At 39.5% G+C, this 25,215-nt stretch overlaps 1 protein-coding gene across 1 annotated transcript; it reads left to right on the top strand.

Moving 5' to 3' along the window:
* Positions 1 to 1,244: 1,244 nt before the first annotated feature.
* Positions 1,245 to 23,216, top strand: LOC311156824 (very-long-chain enoyl-CoA reductase-like; the record flags this gene model as incomplete). The annotated part of the gene is made up of 13 exons (XM_084211092.1): positions 1,245 to 1,271; positions 10,577 to 10,627; positions 11,140 to 11,191; positions 11,520 to 11,564; positions 12,834 to 12,937; positions 15,005 to 15,120; positions 15,231 to 15,336; positions 19,732 to 19,804; positions 19,896 to 19,939; positions 21,296 to 21,353; positions 21,863 to 21,951; positions 22,944 to 22,989; positions 23,089 to 23,216. The coding sequence occupies 13 exons, from the start codon at positions 1,245 to 1,247 to the stop codon at positions 23,214 to 23,216; spliced, it is 939 nt and encodes a 312-aa protein (XP_084067218.1).
* Positions 23,217 to 25,215: the final 1,999 nt, after the last annotated feature.

Here is a 25,215-nt window from a genome sequence, read left to right on the forward strand (position 1 = left end):
ATTGTGTTTCTAATAGATTTTTCTTCCTCAAGCTGTATTATGCTAGTAGAGGGAACCAATTTGCATAACTTCTGTCAGTCTGAAGCACTGCCTGATTGCTTTCTGGTACAGAAGGTTATTTTAAATGTTCTTTATATTTGTGATCTGATTAATTTTTCATGTTGGGAAATGTTTTCATGGTTCTGTATGGTTACAGAGCATGTGGAAATTAAATGTACTGAAAGAAATGCCAGCCTATTTGGAGAAGCAATAATTTTGTTTCTGTTTTCTTTAGCATAAAAATCCAAAATGTCTAACCTGGCCCAAACATTAATTCTCCAGTCTCCGGGTTAGATTGTGAAGCCCTGTATTTTTCTGTGTTTGCCCATATTTACACTAATAATGAATAATATCCTGTTAGGGCTTTCTGATCAGCTTCCTGGCTTTCCAGTAGAGGCCTTTTCTTTTGGTGAAATTTATTATTTGATATTTCAATAGCTTTGATGGTTATAGATCTGTGCAAGAAGGTTAAACTTGGAGATAGCAGAAGGTTTTCAAACAGTATATAGCATAAATAATTCTGTTTAATGGAAATATATGGCAGTGAAAAAGCAATGTTCCTTTGTAGGCTAGTAGATTTTGTTTATATTTAATTACCTTAGCTCTTAAAGAAAAGATGTCGCTGGGTGGAGGAAAGTGTCAGCTCTGTACTGCTTTATGCCACACATGTAATCCTCAGCAGTGGCAGATACACATCATAGGAGGAGAAGGGATCTCAGCCGAGTTCTGTTGTCAGTCCAATCGCCCCTGAAACATCAGGTAAACTATCAAAAAAAAGAAAGGAGAATGTTTTCTAGCTCACGATCAGTTGCATTTTTCAAGTTATCTCATTAAGATACTTCAGCTCTTTAAAAAGAAAAATATTTCCTTCAGTAATTCTCAAAGAAAAATAAATCACCCTTCTGAATGAAATGTCACTCCCGGCAGCCGGTGCATATTGTTCTCCTCCCGCAGTTTTTGAACACCGGGAGCTGCAGAACTTGGCGTGCGCGAGGTGCCGGCGGTCCCGCACTGCTGCGGCTGCCCGGGGCACCGCCGCCGGCCCGGCAGGCAGCGCTGCCAGCAGCCGCCCACCGGCACGGCCGGGCAGCGGCCCCGGCCCGGGCGGGGCGGGGGGTCCGTGCGCCGCCTGATTGGCCGCAGCGCGGGGCCCCGCGGATATTGCCGCGGGCGGCGGCGGGGGCGGCGCGGCGGGTGCCCGCAGAATGGGCGGCAGAGCCGGCTTCTTCGAGGTGGGTGCGGGCGGCGCCGGGGGCGGGGGGCAGGCGAGGCGAGCCCGGGCCGGGTCCCGCAGCATCCTGCCGCCGGTGGACGGGGCTGCCCGGGATCCCGGCGGGCTCCTTTCTCTTCCCCCTCCATCTGCATTGAAGCGCCGGGGAGCCGGAGCCACCCGCTCCCGAGTCTGCCGAGGGAAGCGAACGCCGCCGGAGCCGGGCAGAGGGGCCCGGAGGGACGTGCTGCTCCCCGGGGGTTTCACTGGGGCGAGGGAGCAAAAGCGGCTGCCGCTCGCCCCGTCCTCTCCTTCCCCGGGCACGTTCCCCTCGCCGTTCCTGATCCCCGCGTCCCCGGTGTTCCTCGGACGTGTTCCCGGAGAGCGGGGCGGGGGGAATCCCCGGGCTTCCCGGCGCGCTCTCGGCAGTCCGCGGAGGCGCCGGATCAATGGCTCTGGGGTTCTCGCGGGTCCTGCCTAGAGCAGCACCGCGGGCAGCCTGCGCTGTCTATAGCAGTGCGTCCCAGCCCTACGGAGAGAGCGAGAGCGAGGAATGTTCTCGGCACCTTCTGTCCCCAACTTCTCGGAAAACCCCGTGGCCAGCCGCTGTGCACCTCGCCGGCAGCCGTCCCGCGCAGCCTTCCGGCCCGGTGCAGGCGTGGCCGCGGGCGGCAGCGCCCTGGGCCGGCTCGGCTCGGCGGCAGGAGCCGGCCCAGGGCGAGTTGGTGCCCTGGACGAGAGGACGGCTCCCGGCGCGCCCGCTGCCCGGGGGATACGGGCGAGGGCTCTTTGCTAGCACGGAGCGCTCGATCTTTAGTGGGGAATAAAAAACAGCCGGGAGGAGTTTAGTACAGTCAGCTCCTTGTGCCTACAGAAAGCGCAGAGTAACGTGCACTTGGGGAGCTTCAAGGGTATAACATCTCATCCACTTACATAAACACCACACCGACTCTTTGCTAGAATTAGTTAGGCTGGCTAATACAAAAAATCTAAAGAGTGGCTTGTATTACAAAAACAGGTCTGTGCAAGCTAAATTACAGCAATCCTGAATGCGTTTCTGCAGGTTTATACTTTGGTTTCTCCATCACGACTTACCTAAAAGAAATGCACAGGAGGAAGAATGTTCCTCCTCCCGTGCAAATTACAAAGCAGTTGTTGTTATAACACAAATAGAATCCAAAGTAATCTGAAAATCATCTACTCCTTTAGTAACTCACCATGACCTAAAAGTTCAGGTTTTACCTTTCAAAGCTATAAAAATTATCCAGACATTACAATTCAGCAAAATAAACTGCCTATAGCTCTTTTGGGGGCAAGGTAGGCACCTGCACTGTGCTTTTTCCTCAGCAGTCTTGACTTCCCAGGATTGTTTTAGGACAAACAACCAAGCTTTTACTGCCTCATGGATTTCTACCAATGAAGTAGAACTCAAACTGTTGTGAGATCCAAATGCAGGAGCAAGCACATGTGTAATACCCTTCTGATTGGCCTTAGTCACTTCAGGTTTCCTCTTCTGCCTCAGACTTATTTGAACTCCTGAAGAACACTAGTTACTAGAAGACTTCAAAAGCATGGACATTGATATTGTTACCTGATTTTTCAGATGGGGAAGCACACAAAAGTTGAATGACCTGCTCAGTCTTGCTAGCCAGGACAATAGCAGGAGATCCAGGTCTTTGGAGTCCTAAATCAAGATCCAGTGTTTAAGCAATACTAAAGCAAACTCAGCATGATTCATGAATTTACATGTCAGCCTTGTATAGTCCTTTTTATAGCAGATAACGGGTGGAAACACATTTGCCCAGCTCATTCCATGTGTGAGCTGTCTCAGGGGTAGGATGTGGACAAAGACTGCCTAAGTAACACTAGCAGTACAGTTCCCTATTGCTTTCTGCACTGTTCTCCCTGATTTGTTTTCTGTTACAAATTCATTGACTTTGAATCCTGAATTGCATTTCCCCACCACACATTCAAAGCTGAGCTATGTAAAGAGAGAAGATGAGTGTCCCACTTAGTAGTTCCAGGGGGGACAGGCAGAATCTCCAGTGTTGTTATAAACTTTAGGGTTCCCTCTTTGAGGAACTGTATAAATTTGTACTTTCCCCTAAACATTTATAAACCATTTACCCTTTACTGTTCTTCTGTGGTGCTTCCTGATAAGAATCACAAATCACTTCACAATCACCAAACTGTCATCTTTACTTAAGATGGTGTGTTTCTACTTTCACCTCATTTTTTTAATCACTAGTAGTTCAGAAGAACCTTCTCAAGGACAACTATAAATAAATATGCATATACTTTAAAATACTGCACCTGATAATATGAGGAGATTCAACTCTAAAGACTGAGAGATGTGTGACAGACTTGTATCTAGATTAATATTCTTTAGGAGTGCTCAATTCTCTTAAGTTGCATAGAGAACAACTCTTCTGACCTATTTGAGGTTTGTTTCAGAGCTTATGGTAATGTTTATCCTAACAGTGCCTCTTTTCCTCCCTTCCATAGGAGGGATGCCTATGTGACATGCTCAGATGTAAATGTCTCCAGTAGAGCTCTGAAGTTAGACTAATGAATTGTGCTATTTCTTTTTACTTGGCAGGTGTAGATCTTCAAAAGCATTTTATATAAAGAAAATAGCATGGTGTTCTTACTTCCTGGAGGAAAGATCCTTTAACAAATATATTCATACTGTAGAAAATTAGTGTCATAAGAGCCACATTTGTACTTTTGCTTCCCTAATTAGTTTGGATGATAAGTGCCTTTTGTGAGCAGTGATATCCAAAAAATATTTTGGAATCTTCACTCCCTGATGATAGATTGAACTGACATGTGCAGTACAGTCTAAAAGCAATGATGTACTGGCCCCCCTTGTTGGCATTTAAAGTTCCCTCCCTCTTCTGTCTGTGATGAAAACCCTCTGAATGTAAGGGGGTGGCGACTGCTGTCTGGCTGGCATGGCTGAGATGTCACAGCTCCTGTTACAAAGGCTGCTCCCTCTCAGAGCTATGCTGTTTAAAGCCTCATCAAGTAAGAGCATTGAGAACAAGTGCTAAAAGCAGGACTGCAGAACATTTCAAGATGCTGTATCCTTCATGAATTGCCAGAAAGACAAGGCCACATATGAGATATTTGAACAGTCATTTAAAGGGACAACTGAAAATTTCCTTGCTGTTTGAAGACATCTGCTCTGTTTTCACAAGTAACACTAAAGATTATTAGCATAGAAAGAGATGAGATGACAGAGTAAACCTTATCCCTTACTCTTCTAACACCACTTTTCCCCACATTACCAACACTTCAAGATTCAGTTTACTGCTTTACTTAGAAGACAGCAATTTGTCTTTTTTCCTGTGTGAAGCTTGAAAGAGAAACTTAATTTTGTATAGAAGATGATAGTAAAACATTTATTTGCAGGAAGTACCTGGAGCTACTCAGAATTTGAAGGCTACATTTGAAATTAAAAGTCTTATATTAGGGGAAAAAATGGACTTCTTTGAAGTATATTTAGGAAAAAACCAAACCACCAGTTTTGTAAGTTCACCTGTCTGTATAAGCTCTCTAAAATTCCCAGGGTTTCCAGTCTTCCTGCACTATCAAAAGGCAGCAGACCCATCCTTAATGCTGCTAGGTAAAAAACAAAGGAAAAAAACCTCTTCAGTTTCTTCAATCCCATGTCAAAACTATACACTTTTGACATCCCTACAGCAAATTATGCACAAAGAGTAGTAATGAAACTAGAAGTACTGAAGTTTGATAATGCAAACGCAGTGCTGATACAAAGACATGATTATGATTTCACAAAGAATTTGTATAACTCTTCTACCTGAATATTGCCATTGTAGAAAACATGCATACACCAAAGCCCCAAGGCAGTGAATATTCTCTTGCACAAGGAAAAGGCTATGCAGTGGTGTTGGAAAACCTGGATGTCTACTTAGCGTTGAGTCAAAGCTGGCTCAGGTTCTCAGATGGAGGCACTCCAATGTGCTTCATAGTGACAGTGATACTCAGTGAATGATGTGACTTTTCAGTATGCCTGGGAAATTGGCAACATGCAGCTCTGTGTTAGCCAGCCTAAGTAAATATGCACTGAGTCAGTATTAACTGGTGGAGGTTCCTTTTCATCTTGTGTATCCTGCAAGATCTCATAGTAGTAAAAGCTGAAAAGTTTTCCTAGATTTTCAAGAGCCAGAATTCACTGTGAAGGCCTTAATGACTTCTCCTTTCTTGAAAAATAAATCAGCCTCCCACCCCAAGTGAATAGACCTTCCTTTTCCTTCCTGACTGTTCTTATGCTGACTCATTTTGTCTCTGGCAATTATATAAATGAATCCATGTCTTTCTGAAGGATGAGCATTTGTAGCTCTAGCTGTTAGCATCCTTAGAGCCAGGCCCACAAAGCAACTTTGGTTTTGCAATGTGTTTGGGTTAGGCACCCAGCTCCAAGGTCAGATAGGACAATTTGGTCAGGGTATCCAAGTTTACTTCAGCTCTTATCTCTTTACTGTGTGGTATCCCAGAATGCATCTCCTGTAGAGAAATACTGAACAGAATTACAATGGAAGGGAGCAGTGATAAAAGGAGCCCAGAGAGACAGAAATTCAGGCTTTCTCTTTGGTAGGAGACAGCCCTTTTCACTGAATTCCTCTCCTGCCTGTACTTTTTGGTCTGCCTGTGGGAGAAATGGGGAATGGCAAAAGACATTCCAAAGCAATTTTCCCACTTCCTGGCAGTGTGTCTATTACATGTAAAGCATGAAGAGCATCACCTCCTTTGCTGACAGTTTAGTTTCATTCAGAAAGAATCTAAATGCTGTGCATTGTGCTGACCTTGGGATAAAGATGCTTACTGGATCAATATCTTTGGGGATTTAGATGAGAACATGTCTAACTAGCAAATCAGAAACAGGTGGAAGAAATAAAAATGCAGTATGAGTGTCAGCATAGGTCAAACACTGGCTTGCAGAAGAGCGGAACTTAGGAAGCTGAGAAGGAAATACCTAGAGTATCTCTTGTGAACCTGTAGATGTTAGACATCTGAATTCTACAAACGTGAAAATTCATTTTAGAAAACCCTTTGAGTACGGGCATCGCTGTGTGTCTTTATACACAGTGAAATAATGCAATAAGATTCTAGTCTCATGAAACATGAGCCACTGCTTCAGAGGTAAGGATTTGTTTAGCTGGACTACTTAGAGAATAAGGTTCAGCACTCCACAGGTAAGATGATGAAATTTTGCTTTGTGAACATTTGCCTTGGTTCTGATTTGGGAATTTCTCCCATAGCATGTGGCTAAGCTGTGAGACTCCCTGCCTCAGGGCTGCTTACACAGGTTTAAAAGGCAAATGGATAAACTAGTTGAAAAAAGAAATCCATGAAAAATTATTAAATACATAGGCAGCACTTCTGGTGCAAGAGAATCAAAATCACTGTGTCTGTCTCTTCCCTTTCCCTCAGTCACTACATTCTTGCCCTGTTTTATTACTTTTTCTGAGTCACCTGCTGCTGGCTGTTTCAGAAACCAATTCTAGATGGATCCTTAGACCCATCCTCTGCAACAGTTTGTACCTTTCAGTGCAAGAGAAGCTTCAGACTGAGTCAATTGTAAAGCAGCAGCACAAACAGAATTTTCAGTGTAAGTACACTTACAGCAATCTTCCTTTGGCTTAACTCTTGACTTGAAGAAGACTATTCTTGATAGCCCTAATGTGAGATCACACTAAGGCATGCTCACTCCCTTCAGGAACAACACAGTCTACCAGAAAAGTCAAAGGAGATAGAGAAAATTAATAATTCTATAGGAAAAATGTTTGGAAAGACTGTGGCAATGACTGGGTTGTTTTTTTAGAGTTAAATTCAAAGAAACTGATTTATGTAAGCATTCTGGCAGTTCAGGGAGAATTCATTCTGCATTGCTCTTTCTCAGACTTTCCTATACTGTGAAATGAACTTTTTTTTTTAACTGAGTAATTTCAAAAGAAATCAATACAATATATGCTTATGTCAGTGCTTATAAAGTCTCACTCAAGTGTACTTAATCTGCTGATTACAAATGGTTTCAAACTAAACTCCTAAGATGCACAGACATGATAAATGTGTCAGTATTGCCATAATAGTTATCACATTATTTTTGAAAATCTGTTTATCCTTTAGCACTTTAGCTATGGCTTTAAACTGCAGGAATTCAAATGAACTATATTTTTGTAATTCTATTACAGAGACACTACATCTTAAAAACTCTTTTTAAACACTTTGCTCAGCTGTTTTTCCCTTACAAATACTTTCATTTTACCTTTTTATTTTCTGAATAAAAATTTAACAGCTGAATATACTTTTCTCTGCTTATATTGTGTGTTGATCATTCTTTGCCCTCAACCTGTTTGTGTTGTAAACATTAATAATTAAGATTTTTTTTTACTAATGATGCTATTGATCTTTAATCCTTATGTAATTGAAGAAATTTGTCTTCTTATCAAAGATATATATTTGTAGTCACTTCTGAAAGAGTTTTTAACGTCTTGCACAAATCTGCCTATTGATTAAGTTCTACTCTAAGTAGTCTCAGAGAAGCTGTAGTTTAAAATGTCTTTAAAAATTCACCAAATAAATGGATTGTAAGTCTTACTGCACTAATGCAGGCCAACAGTTGGTGTCCTATTGTGCTAAATGCTTTGAAAACACAATGAAATTGAAGTTCTCTGAGCCAAACAATTTATGTTTAAAAGAGATGATACCCATCAGTAAGTGTTCCAAGAACAGATTGCCGGGTGTCTAAAAACTGTTGCCAACCAATGCATTAACTGCCTTGGTGCTGTGCCTCAGGGCTGGAAACACTGTGTTCAGTGCTAGGGTGCTCCATGGGATTGGCCAGGATGTTCAGGAACTACCATTTCTTGCTTTGGATCAGGCTTTTCTGTTCCTTGTCAAGGGAACACCTACACTGGGGGATGTTCTGATAAATCTAAGAGGCGTGATAATTAGAGGAAACAGTCACCTTGCTTTCACTCTGTTGCTGCACAATTTGCTGTGGACTGGAGTGGAATCTAAAGCTGTGTTCTAGCATCCATCTTTCTAAAAAGGGAAAGAATGTTTGATATTTTCTTAGATCTTGAAAGTAATTGAAAGTAAATTAAATGTTTGAAGTGAAAAAAAAAATTGAGCAATTTAGGTTGCAGGAGCCTTGTGAAAATCATGCAAACTCCTGCTCAAAGCAGATACAGCCAGATCAAATGGCATTGTGTCTTGGCCAGTCCAGTTTTAAATGTCTCCAAGAATAGAGATTCCACGTCCCCTCTAAGGAACTTCTCACATTTGGTCTAGCTCATGGTGAAAAAAACTTCTTGTGTCTGGATTTTCTCCAATTTTATCCAGACATATTCCCTCTCACCATTATCTGTGCACCTCTAAGAAGAGTCTGGATCCATCATCTCTATAGGCTTCCCTTAGGTATTTGCATGGACCAGTATGGGCAAGTATGACAGTTTGGCATTTGAAAGAATTGTGCTGGAACAGAACCAAGTAACAGTGGAATCAAGCTTTATTTGTTTTCCACACTGATTCTAAAGGTTCACAGAGGTTTCTGTACAGCCACTCCCATGAAAACCACAGAGCAAAAGAAGAACTCTGTAATTTTCAGTCTGGTCTTGTGCCTAGCAAGAATAACTAAAATACCTTAGGTGGCAGAAAGATATTTAAACCACTGTAATTGACCTGGAGAATATCTCTCTAATACAACCACTGGAGACCATAGATTAAAACTACCCCTAGGGGATTCTGATAAAATATATACTTGGGTTGGGTATGGATTGGGAAGGACACTACTAAAAGTGTAGGGACTGCTGCAGTCTGCAGGGCAGCCCAGTGGTATTCATTGACAGAAGAGCTTTGAGATACACCAAAGATTTTAATAGTCCTTGTAGCAACTTGGCATCAGAAGGGACAAAAAGTGGTGTACAGCCCCCTCTCTGCCCTGTACTTGTTCTGTGGACTGCAAGTGTCAGAATGATGTATTTCAAGAATAGTCTTCTGGGAAAGGAATCCACTTCATTTGCTTTCCCATGGAGATTTCACACAAACAACCATTAAAACTGGAAATGTGTGTTATTTTAAATAGAAAAAAATCAAGGGAAAACATATCCTAACAATCCATCACATACTTGCTACATATCACAAAGGAGGAACAGCATTTATCTCCCTCAACGTCCCAGTCAGAGCTTACAATGCACTGGCAGAAACCACCATGGCATTAGTGTTCCTTGTGGAGATCAGATTTGATAGGTGGGACTGGAGCTGAAGTGCTCCATTGCCATGCCAAAAGAAAACCTTTGGGACAAGTGAAACAAGGAAATAAGATACTCCAACCAAGTGATCTTTTCAAAGCAACCCTCTGAGAAGGATACTGGACTGTGTCTCCTATTTTTAGTGAGGAATCATATTTAAAGTCTAATATTAATCCATTCTCTTGGCCAGTTAATACCAAACATAATTAATGCTAGATGTTTATATAAAAACCCCAACAACTGCAATGAGGTTTAGGGAGCTGCTGCAACTGGGCTTTGAAATGTCTGGGGACTTTTCTGCTTGGCTGTTGATCAAATCATAACATTTGATCATGGAAATAAACTGCTCTTTCCTTTTCAGAGCTGTAGCTGAAGCTCTGCTTGGAATATAAAATGCTAATATGTAATTAATAAAACAAGTGATTGAAGAGGCAAGAGTAACACTAACTATTCCTATAACAAATGCTTAAGTGTTTGTGAAGCCCAGATATTTAGCTGCATTTGTTCATTATATCCACCAATATTTTCCACTCTCCTTGCAATTAAAATATTCTGGAAATAATACACAAAAATCTTCAAACTTTAGGCACTTTAGGAACGTTTGCTTACATGCATATATATATATATATATATATATATATATATATATACACACAATTTTTTTCTCAAACTCTAATTTTATGAATCATAAAAGTACTGTTCCTTAGTGATTCCTGTGAAACTTCTCTACCTCTTACTTCTTCCACTTGCTCTAGCATAAGAAAATACCCAAGATTAATTTTTTGATCAAACACTTAGCTACTTCTCCTACTGAATATATCCAAGAAGACAATTCATTTGGGTTTTTTTCCCCAAGTTGAGTGCTTTTGGAAACTGGTGATTGAAGCTGTCTCTTGAGAACATCAAGAATGTTTTTAACTCAATTCACAGATCAGAGAAAAATGGTGTCCCACTCTGAAAGTCACATTAATTATGAATTTTGGAATCAGCTAAGAGTTTACACATTATTTAGCCAATAATGATTAATTATCATTTTGTATCCTCTCAGGTGGAAATCCTTGATTGGGAGACAAAGAAACAGCTATGCTTCCTAGATAAGGTAAAACAAAAATCTGCTTAAAAGACTAGGTGACTTTTTAAGAAATCATTAACTTTTCTTAAGTAAGTATGGTGTTTTTTTATCAAGAGTATTTAATCTTCTGGTAGCCTTTCCTTGGCCACTTGCAATGATTATGCAAACTTCATACTGACTACAGTGTATTTCAGCCCTTTTCCAGAAGGAGGTTTTGGGCAAAAAGGACTACTTCAGTTGTCCTTTACTATGTTGCTTTACTAAGAGGGTGCCTGTTGTTTGGTACTCAGAAACCATCAAATTGTCACTACTGTAATAGTAACTCTTGATCACTGCTAGAGAAGCTGCCTCTGAAACAGGTGTCAAAAATTGTCATGCCTTTTTCCTGTCAGTTCTTTGAATCCTTCATGCCAAGGCTAGACATCTGTACAAAATAGTTACATTGTCTAAGTCACATTTCTATTTGGCTTAATAGTCTTACACCTAGTAGTTGTCATTCAAAACATGCATCTTATATTTACAATATTTTTGTTACCTAGGTGGAACCAAATGCTACAATTAGAGAGATCAGATTGATGTTCCATAAATTATGTGAGTACAACTTCTGCAGCAGCTCACATCATATCAGAATATCCAGTACATAAATAGGGAAAAATTACATAATTGAAATGTAATGTATGCACACATAATGCTGCTAACCTGCCCATGAATGTGATCACAGTGAGATTTCAGTAAAAATTATTTTATCCTGATACAGCTGTGTATGTTTTTCTGCTGTATAATTACCACCTATATTAGTGTTGAATAAATATTCATAAAAACTTTTAAATGAAGCTCATCTTGTTGTATTGCGTTCATTATAGTGGTGGGTGATCTAACCTGAACATTGTATATCACACAACTCTGTATGGTCTTACAGATCCTCGGTGGTACCCAGCAAGGCAGTCCATTAAACTTGATCCAAGTAAGTACTTGTGAGGTCTGGAGTAACTAAACTGAGCAGGGCCCTGGCATGAAAGGTGTACTTAAGGGTATTGGCACTTAAGAATGTTTCCAGCTATGTAAATTAGCACTCTGAAAGCTGAAGAGAATCCAGAACAAATGCAATTCTGTGGAAGGAAACACAGTTACACCCTGGTGCTTGGTAATTAACAGGAGTTTGCACATTGTTCCAATGTACTTTCTAACTACTGAGCTCTGTTGCTTTCCAGAGAGGCAGCACAGGATCTAAATATTCACTGCCTTTAGCTGCAGTCAAATGATCTCCATGATGATGCTCAGCTGGGAGGACCAAAAAGGGCTGCGAGTTTGAGTTATCAATTCACATAATCCTCTGTTCTCAGGCAGGAATTACAGTTCTTTTGAGGGAAGCTAATGCAGAACACATTGCTGTGGACTTAGCAATTGCTGACAAAGCTGATGACAGCTGGCTGACTTCATTAATACACTTGTAGGTATTGCTGCTAGAAGCCTCTTACATGGCCTGAGTCCACAAAATAAAGTCTAATTGCCAAACTGTGTGAATTCATCTTAGCTAAAATATAACACTTCCTTTCTTTGCTTTCATTAAGGACAAGTTTATTTAAACAATCCCTTAAAAGTATGCTCATTGTGTAAAATCTATCCATGGAAAACAGATGTATGATTATCTTGTTTCCTTCTCTGAAGGTCTCCCTTGTCAGATTCCTCTATGAATTTACACGAGAAAATGCTGGCCTTCTGGAGATTCCTCCAAATCTAGGCATTAAAAGCTCAAGTGCAGTGGAATCACCTCATAGCTTGGTTGTTTGGGAAAAGAAAGGCAATGAAAAATTTCTATAGGAGAGTTTTCCAAACACAGCTTATCCTATCCTCTGTTTGTCTGATGATGAGCAATGAGAAGAGCAGAAGAGAGAGAGAGGTGCAGCTGACTAGGTCAGGGAACTGTCATAAAGGGCATTGCCCCATCAACAAATTCTGCTGTTGGCAGTGATGAAGAAAGTCTACTAGACTAGGCAGGCACACAGGATTGAGAATTCTTTCTAACTGTTTTGGTGGGAATAGAGGTTCCAGGCTTATATTGATTACAGGGATAAATAAAAATTAAGTGTAAATATTCTTGATCTGTTTAATGAGATTCCAATAAACCCACATCACATCAAGTAGTCTCATAGATAAAGCACCATATAAAGCTAGTATGCTTCCAAAGTGGACTTGAATGTCACTAAGATGTAATTACTTCTTTCCTTCTCAGAAGGAAAGTCCCTGAGGGATGAAGAAATCCTGCAGCACCTCCCTGTTGGCACAACTGCTACCTTATACTTTAAAGATTTAGGGCCACAGATAGGATGGACTACGGTGAGCTCTGCTTCAAGTCTGAGCCATTTTAATGGCTAGTTTTCCACAGTTAATCCTTACATCACTTTTTGTTTCTCTCCAATATTTCTGCATGATGTCTGCTCTGATAGTGGATGCAGGCAATGAATCCTCATTGCTTCAGTTCATTTAATCAGGGAAAGCAGTAACAGATTGAATGCCTATTTAGTTCCTTGGGAGAGCAGCAGTGGAAAACCTGCTGTAGGGTAGGTTGGCTCTACAGAACTAAAATGCAGATTGTCATATGAATGTCTATGCAAAATCATTAGAAACGAGGTAGGCAATCTGCTCCACAGGATCTGTGTAACTCCTGACAAAATTAGGATTATACTCCATTGAGTTTGTCCCAAAAAGAGGCTTGAGAGCAAATTCACATGTCAGTACTTGAAATGACTTCAGCAAGAAAATGCATAAAATTAAGATTAGTTGCTGTCTGCATGTGACTGTGTCCCAGGATGCCAGTGACAGGCTAATGACAGCTGATAATTTCTGCAATATTAGAAGCCATCCACAAAGACCTTGCATATTTACTGTCTTAGCTCAAATGCAAATTTTATCACAACTCACTTGGCAGGCAACACAGCACTGCTGTTTATGCAGTGAGGTGACCAATGACCCTTTCAGCTCTCTGGAAGGTCCTTGCTGCACAGTTTTACACTAGTTCCAATGAACAGCACAATGTCAAGGGAAAAGTACCTCATAATTTAAAGGCATATTTACCATTTATTAACTATGAGATATTAATAAAGCTTTGTGTTGATTATAAATAGCTAAGGAAATGTTAATAGGAGGTAAAATTTAAAAAGTCAAATATGTTTTGCAAGACTGAGTCTTCACATCTTTACTTTGGATGCAATGCTGATAAATCAAGCAGCTGTTACTCAGTCCAGAAAACCAGGAAGACAGACAAAAACTTCTAATGGCAGTGCAGACTTCAAGACATGTGCATTAAAATCCACCAAAATATCACAGGGCAGAGTAACCCCAGGCTTCTACCATTTCATAATCTTTTGCTCTCCCTGCCCTTCAAGCTACTTCATTCAAATATAAACCAACAAGTACTTTAGTATTATCAAATCAGAAAGATGAACTTCTCATCTTCAAGCAAACCTCATCTTCACCAGAGAAAATGCTGATCGGAACAGAAGTCAATAACCCCACTTTTCTGATTATCAAAACAACTCTAAACACATTAGAGAACTGGGATTGTTTGGGTTTCTTTTTTCTTTGCTTTCTTTAGTTGTTGGGTTTTTGTTTGTTTGTGACAGAAGTACAATCAATTTCCCTTCCCTTCTTTCTCTGTAAGTGAGGTATGGGCCTACCTTCCTCGCTTATAGATGGGTGGAAAATTCAGCTGTTAATATTTGATCCCAAGTTAACTTCAATTTAAAGTGCTATTCCTAAGAAATACACACCTATCTGAATGAAATCAAGTTAGAGAAATAGCTTCTCTGGTTTCCTCTCTTTTTTTTTCCCCCCTTTCTTTTTATTTTCCTTCTAGTATTCCAATTAAAGCTTGTTTGAACATAGAATGAAATTATTGTTTCCCAGGACAACTGCTGTGCTAACTGTTCACACAGATGGGGTCACTGTGAATACTTACAAGCTGTGTTTCCAGTTTAAACAAAATTCATTCAGTAGAAGCAGAACTCCTATTTCTCAAGACAAATTCTTCACCAAATTTCATTTTTAACCAAAATAAAGCAACAGCTTTTGAGTGCAAGAGAAGGGTGAGAGCTGCATAAATGTAACATGCATGCATATTTGTCACGATCTCTGGGCTGCCATTGTTATCTTTTCATGCCCACACTGTGTCTGCTGCATTGGCAATGGCTGTTTGAATGCAACTGAGGCAAATAATTGCAAAATATTTATGTGCATGGCTACCAGTTTCACAGCCTGAGCCCAACCTTCTACTCCCTCCCTGCCTCCCTTAATGCCATCCTTGATGTGTGGAGGTGTTTATCCCACTGCATTAGTCATCACAAAGAGACCAAAGCAAAACTATGATCTAATTCAGCTGTCTAATGATTTTCTCTCTTTTTGCAGGTATTTTTGATAGAATATACAGGTCCATTGTTCATCTATTTTGTGTTTTATTTCCGCATGACTTTTGTCTATGGACTGGATGAGAGGTTTACATCAAATCCACACCCAGTAGTTAAGTAAGTCTGTTTGCAGGCTTGAGCAGTATTTCTTGTAGTCTTATTCCAAATGTCTTGCCACACATGTTTTTTTTAAGCACTCTTAAATGCTTTTGTCTTGCTGTTTCCAGCTTGGCATGTATCTGCCATTCTTTCCACTACATCAAAAGGTTGATTGAAACAGTATTTGTTCATCGATTCTCCCGTGGGACTATGCCACTGAGGAATATTGTGAAGGTAAATTGTGCCAGAATCTATCCACAGCTGCCCTTATAAATCCAGCCTAGCCAGCCTATGCTCTGCCTCTGCACCACAGACATTTTGTGTGGCTTTTGTAGCAATGCACAGCACATCTCACCCATAAAGCTGCCCCAACTTCTTTCAAAAGATTTCTTAATGTCACTATTGTTAACTCACATGCTGTCATACTGTTACTAATATTATAGAAATCTCATTACTTTTTAGAATTTTAAACCTTCAGCATACCCTTCCTTTTCACTCAGCTAGGTCCTTGGGTGTGAATGTTTTAGTAACAAGTCAACTTTAAAGATAGTACAGGCAGGCACAATGGTGGGAGAGCTGCTTTCTTTAAAAAAAAAATAAATTTTGTAACAGCCATTTTATATATACTTTGCCCCTAAAATTCTCTTTGTTGTTAAGAAACTGTTAATTTACCTTTGATCCAGTGCAAAGTGGCTTAGTTGTTCAGCATTTTCTTCTCCACAGGAGCATTCCCTAATGTCACCAGTGCTGCTGTGGCACAGGGCAGCTCTTGGGGTGCAGACGCTGTTCCCTGGATGTCTGAGAAGTAGTACAGTGACTCCATGGTTATTCATAAGCTGTAGTTATTTTATAAATGTTTGCAACAGAGAACACACTAGTAGTCAAAAGTACAACTTACTCTAAGGAGCACAAGAGATTATCAACTAGAAAAACATTTGAGAATTTTAACATTTGGGATTTAGGCAGTTCCTTGCAGTTTGCACTATGGCAGTGACAACTGTAGCAGCTGAAGCTCTACCTTGTGACTAACTCCTTACAGCTGTCCAGTGGCTCTTATCCTTCAGGTGATAGCTTTCAGGAAATGAGGGTCTGTAGAGGATTCAAAAGAATCCTCCCTAGAAATTTGTTGTGCTTCCTGCAACAAGAGTTGTTAAAAGGTTCACAGATCTCATTCTTGACACAACAGATCTTGCAGATCTCTTGTTCTTGACAGAACAGTAGCTAATGCATGCTAAACAGCAGATAAATGAGCAACTTTACCTTGAAAAAACAGTCAGTGTGATAATTATTTTTCTCACTTCCATCTCTGACAACTACTTGTTCCTTTCAAACCATACAAACTAATTTTGCTAAAATTGACATTTGTACCAGTCAATTCTGATCACTTCCAGTGTGATCACTTCCTCTTTTCCATCTTCTTAGGTTGGTGGCACTGTAAAGTTGCTCACAGTTCTTATTCTACATGTTTAGCAATGCTTGGGTTTTATTTGCTTTTATAATTTCATTGGCCTTGGTGGTGTTACCCCAAAATTCTGCCAGTGTGAAAAACATCACATCTTTTTTTCCATTTTTCCATCACATACAAGCGGTAGACAAGGCTTCTTACTTTCAGGGTTTGATCACATACACAGCAGATATAGGTAGCTGCTTTCCTAAGTGCAGTGGAATGCTATGTGTACAGGAGATACTTCAGCCTCAATAAGCAGAAATCTGAGATGGGAATTGATGAGAGATGTGATTTTCATCCCTTTTCCCAAATGGAACTAGGAATAAATTATGCCCTACAATGCAGTGGCTTCATCAAAAGCAGAGCATACTAACATAGTATAATTTTTTTCTAAAACATGATTTTTCTAGGCATTGGAAAGGTAGAATACCTGATTTATCTGGACCTAGTAAAGAACTCCTTAGGCTGAATAAAATAGGGATTAATACAAAAATTGTGTGGTGATAAAGGAACTCTATGAAAGAAAGTTAATTATGGCTGTGCCAAAAAAGGATCAGTCAGACCTTTAATAATAGGGAAGTACCAGAAGAATTCCTCAAAGATTAGTCTCATGATTGGTCTTACATGGTCTTTCTCTACCTATGAACATTTTTGTGAGTAAAAATAAGGGATATCATCACTTTGTAGAAAAATATCTGGAGGAAAAAGAACATTAGATCTAAATAAATACTATTTAAACCAGAAGACAATATAAGAAGACAAACAGAAGGGTACATGCTGGTCATGAATAAACATAGGCAGGATATCAAGAACTATGGATTGTCAATTGCAGTAGAGAAGACAAAAGTCCTAACCATAAGTTTGGAAACTTAGGAATAATTTATTTATGGGATCCCTGCAATATCTGAACTTGACCCACAGCATTATAGGAGACTGTTGTAAAGCTTTATTATTCAGAATTCACAGAAATTCTTTCTTTTCTCCAAGTGAGTTTATGAAGTCTGTATGTTCCTATTTGAACCTTATTGGAGGCATTTGTATGAGGAATATGGATTCAAGTGGCAGCTGGACATTTACAAGTATTATTGCAAAGGTCCTTAGCAGTGGTAGACCCACTAATCTTGAAGTTTCTTTTCTTATAACTGAGGAACAGTCTTGCAGTAAATCATGTTCTTTGGGTGGTTAGCACTTGTTCAGTTCAATTAGAACATGTATTGCTGGGGACTGAGCCATGATAATTGATTTATTTAATTCTACTTCACTGAAATCCATTGCCATATGTTCCATCCTGTGCCAAGCCTTGAAGCTAGGAGAAGGTTTTCCTGAAGATGCCATTCCAAGATTACAAGAAACTCTTCCCACCTAAGTTTGTACAGCAGTCAGTAAATTGTGTCTGTTGAAGAAGCTAATTTTAGGGAGGAAGCAGCAGTTTATGGATAGAACACTACCTATACTGTCCCTCACTGGAATCATTCTTTTGGTTCTGCTGCATTTACTGGGGGAAAAGGAAGTCATCACAGGGAAGCTATTTTTTCTGCTCATTCATCCCACCAGATTTATAATTACTTGTTAATAAATTGCTCTTTTTCATCAGTTATCTTTTTTACAATTACAGAGCAAGGAGATACTAAGTGCTTGTATCACAGCACACCCAAAAGGGTATCATTTTGTCTGAGGTCTCTGGGCACTGCAGTGGTTCAATTAACCCTGAGAAGAAAGTGGAAATGTAACTGAATGTTTGATACAGCTGTTTGCAGCAGATGAGGGGGCACCAGCATTTTCAGAAAAGTGCACCATCAGACACTGCAGTCAGCTAGTGCAGGTTGGAAACGCTGAGGTAATCACTTTTTCAGGGTATTATTGCTAGAAATGCAGTTCTGGTATATACAGGAAGAAAAGACTGAAAAATCCAAAGCAAAAAAAAAAAGTTAAACGAGGCAGGACAGCCTTGGATGGGATTTTTGCCTGCGTGAGCAGGAAAGGAAGAGGTGAAGGAGAAAGCAGAAAACACCTAGAAATGTCCAAGGTATAGGAACCTATTTGGAAGGCCAAGAAAAAGAAAGAGGACCAGAAAGAGTAAGGGGATCAGAGTTTTGCTTAAAATTGAAAATAGGACGCAAGGAAAGATAAGGTGAAGAAAAGAAGTGCTGAAAGAAAGATAAAGAGCTCATTTGTGGTCTTCCTGAAGTCCAGGTGATAAACAAACATACCCAAATACATCAAAAACTGAGGCACTAGGTTGGGTAAAAGAGACTAAACTGATGAGAGGAACATATATGAATTGCTGAGGGTTAAAATCTGTCTGCAAGAGAATGGCACCTAGAGGTTAGAGCACAGAGCAAAGAGGAGGAAGCACCCAAGAAAGGGCCTCCCTCCCACCTATGTATATATAAGGAGAAAGACAGTAGCATGTCACCAAGACACCAAAGCAGCAATGAATGTCAGAAAAAACCCCACAGGAGGCAGGGCCAAGGAGGCCAAATGAGAGGTAAAGGTTGTCATTGTAAGTAGTTTTTTCATGGATGAAGCCTGCTGAACAAGCACTGAGATTGGTCAGGAATGTGTCTGTACAGCCATTAGTGACAGCTGTGTTAGCAGGGTTTAGAGAATGGAAACTGCACTGCAGAAACACAAGAACAGCAGCAAAAGGGACAAACTAGAAAAATCACAGTGAAAGTGAAGAGGAAAGCATCAGGCAGGAAAAGCATCAGGCAGGAAAAGCATGTGAAAGAAAGAAACTGATGGGGTGAAGAAGAGGACAGAAGATTGGGCAGTGCAAAATAATAAGTGGAGAAGAGAGGATGGTGCTTGCATCTGGTCTTAAAGTCTCAGGGGTCAGCAAAACAAGTTTCTCTTTAACATACAGTCTGTATGCTCTTCAACTTTGCCCAATGGCTTGCCAGACAATATAATTTTGTTTTCAGTCATATGATCCTATTTTCTAAAACTGTTTATAAACTTAACAGCTCCAAGATATTTTAGAGGAAATCTTAAATCTATCAATACCATTTCCTTTCTTATTTCCTGTTACCTGCTCCCACCTACCACACTCAGTACTGCCATTTCTTGTTGTATGATCAGCAAGTTGAAGGATTGTCCTGATCCATTGTAATCAATAGTCCTTGCAGTGAATAATGGCCTAAAAGACTGTACTAAAACAAAGAAAATTGCTTATTTTTCAGAACTGCTTATATTACTGGGGATTTGCAGCTTGGCTTGCCTATTACATCAATCATCCTCTTTACACTCCTCCTTGTAAGTAGCAAAACAGTCCTCAATGATTTAAGTACTTATGTATGTACTTCCTGTACTAGTACTAATGACATGCAAACTCTTTTTTTAATAGCTTATGGGAAAAAACAGATAAATTTTGCTGTGATCATGTTTCTGGTAGGTTTCTTGCTTTTTCTATAAAATGCTAAAATGTCTTACCTTGGTTCTTCTGTCGTATAAATGGAGGAGTGGAGGATAAACAGATACTTAGGACTAGGACATTTTGGACATACTATAAAGCTGACCACTTGCATGAAAAACAGATAAATCCGGCAGTTTTGAATGTGATTTTGTACACAAAGGAATATTTTGATTCAGTGTCCATTGCAAGACTAGGATATTTATCTGCTGGGATGGTCTCTCATAATCTTTAAAAGTTTGTGACCCTGTGTTTAAAAGCCAGCGAGTTTGTTTTGTGAACTGTTTATTGAGCGTTAAGAATCACAACAGATCACAAATCTCAGAGAACTGGCCAACTAAGAGAGTATGTTGCTGATAATTTCCAGTGATAAAGTTTCATTTTGCTGAGCTTCAAAACCTGTTTATAGCTTTCTTTATAATACAAAATTCTTCAGTCACTGTTCCTTCTCACAATTCCTAGGAACACTTCATACATGCAGAAGCAAAGTCAGTGTAGCTAATAAAGATGTACCTCCATACAAAGACTTTTCCTAAGTACATGTAACTTGTTTAGAACATCAGCTACTCACTTGCTTTGACAAATTAATCATCAGTGACTGCAGGATCCCAAAGCAGCTTCCCAGGATGAAAATTCTGTGAGGTCATAATCTATTCACATTTTATAGAGAAACTCCATAACTGAAAGCACAGAGCTGGGAATAAACTCAGGAGCTCTGACCACTAGTCATTTGCTAATAGTTATGCATTGCAGCCACTGGAGACTGTCCATAACCATATAAATGGGTCATTTCAATACACTCTCTTCGTAATTGATTGGGGCAGCATTCTTTAAATCCAGTGAAGGAAGCTGGGTCAATTATATTTCATGATTCATATCAATTATACTCTAGAGAAGAAAACTTACTTAGAGACCAAACTGTATCTTCCTTGGGATTTTGATAACTTTTGAGAAAGACTATGCAAATAATTTTTTTGATGTTTTTAAAGGCATAAGAATGATCAAAAAATAAAGCAAGTATCCCCTGAGTTCACTTCTATCCCCTGTGGTTTATTTAGATTTTAAGGGGATTATGTAAGTAATAAATTTGATACTTTGGACATGGAGTTCACAGTTTCTGAAAAATATCATAAATATATAACAATATAATATGAACTCATATTTGAATGGAGAGGTTTCATCCTTCTGTCAGTAGTCTTAAGGATATTTATTATGTTTATAATAGATTATTTTCCTTTTCTTAAATATTTTAAAGAACCCCAGGAAATAACAAAAGGAAGAAAAACAAATAGAAGGGAAGAACATTTTTAACTCTGTCATACTTTTTCTTGCAGCTGTGTGAAGCTGGAAATTTTTCCATTCATGTTGCACTCAGTGACCTCCGGAGAAATGGTAAAAACTGCATCATCATTTTTCAGTTTTGTCCAGCCATTCAGTACTTCCTTCAGTTGCTCTGCTTCAGGAAAGACCCAATCCTGGGGGGGTGTTGATACTGTCAGCTGACTGTTGTGGGTGCACAGGTTGCTCAGCACCGTAAAGATTGGATTCTAAGGGAAATCAGACAGTGCAAGGACTCTGACATCAGACTGTTGAACAGCACTTCTTATCTTACTGTAATCTTTATTGTTTTGGGCTGGGTTGTGTTGGGAGCAGTTACTTTGGTTATACTGTCAGTGCAAAAGGAAACAATGCTGCTACAAGCTATGTTTTGGTGAGCAAGGGAAAGTTTCCTCACAGGTATCCCATTCCTCTTGTGAGTCCAGAGGACATTCTCTCTTCCCACATCCTGTTTGTCCCTCTGACTGTCATGAGGCACAGAAGTAGGCAGAGCTGGGTTGTCTTTACAGGAAACAATATATTTAGGAGTATGAATGTTTTGTGATTTGTTTTCTAATCTATAGGATCCAAAACCTGTAAGATCCCATATCCAACAAAGAATCCTTTCACATGGCTGTTTTTCTTTGTATCTTGCCCTAACTATACATATGAGGTATGTATTTTCAAACAAGATGTTCAGATTTTAGTTTCACTGAATATATTTTTGTCTCTTTTAGAATGTTTTACATGGAAGAAACTTCTGAAACCGTTCAGCTCAGTACATTTCCCCTCCTTCCCTAAACCCCATGAAATCAGGTTGTGGACAAGAATTTGTCTGCTCTTCCTCCCCTCCCTTGGGTCAGTACTGATGTGACTAACCTTACACTAAGCCCTGACCTTGGGCCAGTGCTTCCATGTGGCTGCTAGACAGGACATGCACTGTAATGCAGGGCAAATTCTGCAGCCAGGAACATGGAGATTGTCACTGAACACGTGTTGCAATGAGGGGATGGAGGTGTCTGGTGGATTTATAATGTAAGAGCCTAGAAATATCACTGCAGGCAGGAAGATAGTGGTCAGACAAATAAAAGATACTGTGATAGAGAAAATGAGCCAAAGTTTTCTTCCCTATTTTAAGTTACACAATCACTTGTGTTGGTGGTGACTACTTTAGAAACTGTAATCAGTTTATCATTTCATATTCCTTAATCAGGAGCAAACTCCTGACTGAGTTCAAAAGCAGATAAAGTCAGTGCAACTAGGTGTAACATTCATGCTTGCACAGAAGGACAGTGTCAGGTTTGAAATTCAAGTGCGATCAAGAGATGTTAATGAGAACAGCACTGGGCCTTGGACTATAGAAAGCTACCATTGCTAATAGTGATGGAGGTCTGATGAATGCAAATTAGGCAGAGAATCAGGAAGGACACTTTTAATGCTTTAAGGTTTGTCATTGTAGTAGCTGTGGAAGCAAATATGAAGGTTTTGTTTGTGGTAATAAGGCACTGTTCACCTTTTTGAGTAAAGGTCATTAACAGTAGAAATTTATCTGGCTGACCTTGATTTTTTTATTTACCTATACTAGGACAAGGTTATTTTGATCAATAGAGACATAAATGCAAATGCTGTCACCAGAAATATTTTAAATTTCCTTGGCCAAAACAGGTGGGGACCTGGATCAGTTTCACTATCATGACTCAGTGTGTTCCAGGTGAGTAATGTTTTGGTACTTCAACCCAAAGTGATGTCAGCAGCAAGAGCATGTTTTTAATCTGATAATTAAATGTATCTTTTTTTCCCTTCCTTCCAGTGGGACTGTTCACCTTGCTTTGCTTCATTCAGATGACAGTCTGGGCAAAGGATAAACACTGCACCTACTTAAGAGAATTCAAGGATTATCCAAGTCATAGAATGCCAATTATTCCCTTTTTGTTGTAAGAAAAGAAGGCTCAATTTGAATATTGCACAGAACTTCAAGAAGAAAAACCTCATAAACGTCCTGCCAAATAAATGAATTAATTAAAAGGATTTTGGTGCATGTTGAATCTCCGCTGCTAAGGGAAATTGTATGCACTTGAAAGCTACACTTCCTAACATTCAAGAATTCTCAACTCAGAAGCACCTTAAAAGATAAGGCTTCGTTGCACCGCTGCAAAAAAAAAGTCCCTGCAGTTCACTGTAACCTGACTTACATTTTTCTGTACTAGTCTGTTTAGATTGATGGATCAGAGATCTTGAGAAGTCTGTGCTGAAAAGCAGCTCCAAATTTAGCAGTGGCATTCTGCAAGCCAGAAGTGCACTGGAAGGAGGACACACCAGCTACCTACCAGAGCTCAGTTCAGCCAGCAAGGCCAGCTGGCCTCAGGACAGTTGCATGATCTGCCTTCTTTGACTTGAAGAGTGTGCTGCCTGGAGGCAGGTGCTTTGTAACAGATAACATTACCAAAGAATATGAATGGTTCCTGGAATAAAGAAATAGGCCATATCTCAAAAACCTGATTTGGGTCTAACACCTAATTTGCCAAAAGAATCTTAAGTAAGAAATATTTGTAGTATTTGTGAATGTAATATCCTGTGCTGGGGTTTTTTGTTTGTTTTTGGTCACTAATAGTTGCATATTAGTAAATAAGATTCAGAAGCAATCAAACCTATGCCATATCTTTGATATCTGGCCTGTTTTGATATAACATCTCCTTATGATACTAACTGACCTTTTACCCAGCATTTTACATCAGGCTTCTCAGTAGTTTTTAATACACTTTGTAAATACATGAAGTGACTGCTAGTCCTTGGAATGCTCTTCCTATTTTTGGAGCCAGGGAGAAAAATCAGCTTCATTTTGGACTTCCTGTGTTTCCTTTGTCACAGGATGTTCTGTGGGACTTAGTTGGGTTTTGTGTAAATCTAGTTAAAAAAGGCTATTGAAATCTATCTGAATGACATTTTAAAGAAGCTATTTTAGAATATGAAGAGAATGCATAGATACTGTTTTGTTTCATAATTAATTTATTTATCTATAATAGATGTATAGAAAGATTTTTGCAACTATTTGTAAGGGTGAAATATGCAATAAAATCTATTTTAAAACCAGTTGAAATAATTATGGCAAAAAGAGAAGGCTACAGCTGGTTGCTGAAGTTTCATAATATTTTGTACAGTAAAAAGCAAGACTGTTCTTATAAAAAAAATCTGCATCAATTGAAGAAAAATATCATTCAAAACAAAAATACATGACCCAGATTTTAATTCTATATAACATACCTTGGAGAAGATTTCTTAGAAATTATTAGGTCTGATAGATAACTGAAGCATACATCATTATGAATTTGTTTTCAGGATTCTTTTTCCACTAGTTAAACTGTGAACCAGAAAAAAAGAACTAAATGTCAAATGATTTCCCACTGAATGCAGTGTGGAGTACAAGCAGGTTGAAATTTTCCTTCTGAGGAGGTAGAAAGCACATACCCTATTCACTCTTTACACCCACTTAATGTCCAGTCGCAGAAAAGAAGAAAAAATTGTTTAGTAACAAAGAGACCTTTCCACGTCTCTGCAAAAAAACAAAAGTTTTGGCAGGTTTGGTCATACTTTCTTTCTTCTTAATTTCCATTTTGACATTTGGCCTCTCTTTGAGGCAACTTGAAGATGAGTATGAGATCATTTTAATTAATTTTTTTTTTAAGAGCAAGTTTCTTGTATGGGTCTGAGCTCTGAATTAATTCTTTCCATTCTTGCTGAGACAACCGTCTGTTTTCACTGGCAGCCTGGTGAGACAGTGAAGCAATCTCCCAGGACTAGCCCCATCAGCCAGCACTGTTCTGACCTTGATAGTCCCATGCACTCAGCACAGCAGGAATCTGCTTCTAAGCTGGGCAATGCTCTCAGCCTTATCTGTCTGCTGACTCACAGCAGTTGACATAAGGGTTAAAGAAGAAAA

The sequence above is a fragment of the Fringilla coelebs genome, assembly GCF_963513975.1.
Source record: "Fringilla coelebs genome assembly, chromosome: 9".
Taxonomy (NCBI): domain Eukaryota; kingdom Metazoa; phylum Chordata; class Aves; order Passeriformes; family Fringillidae; genus Fringilla; species Fringilla coelebs.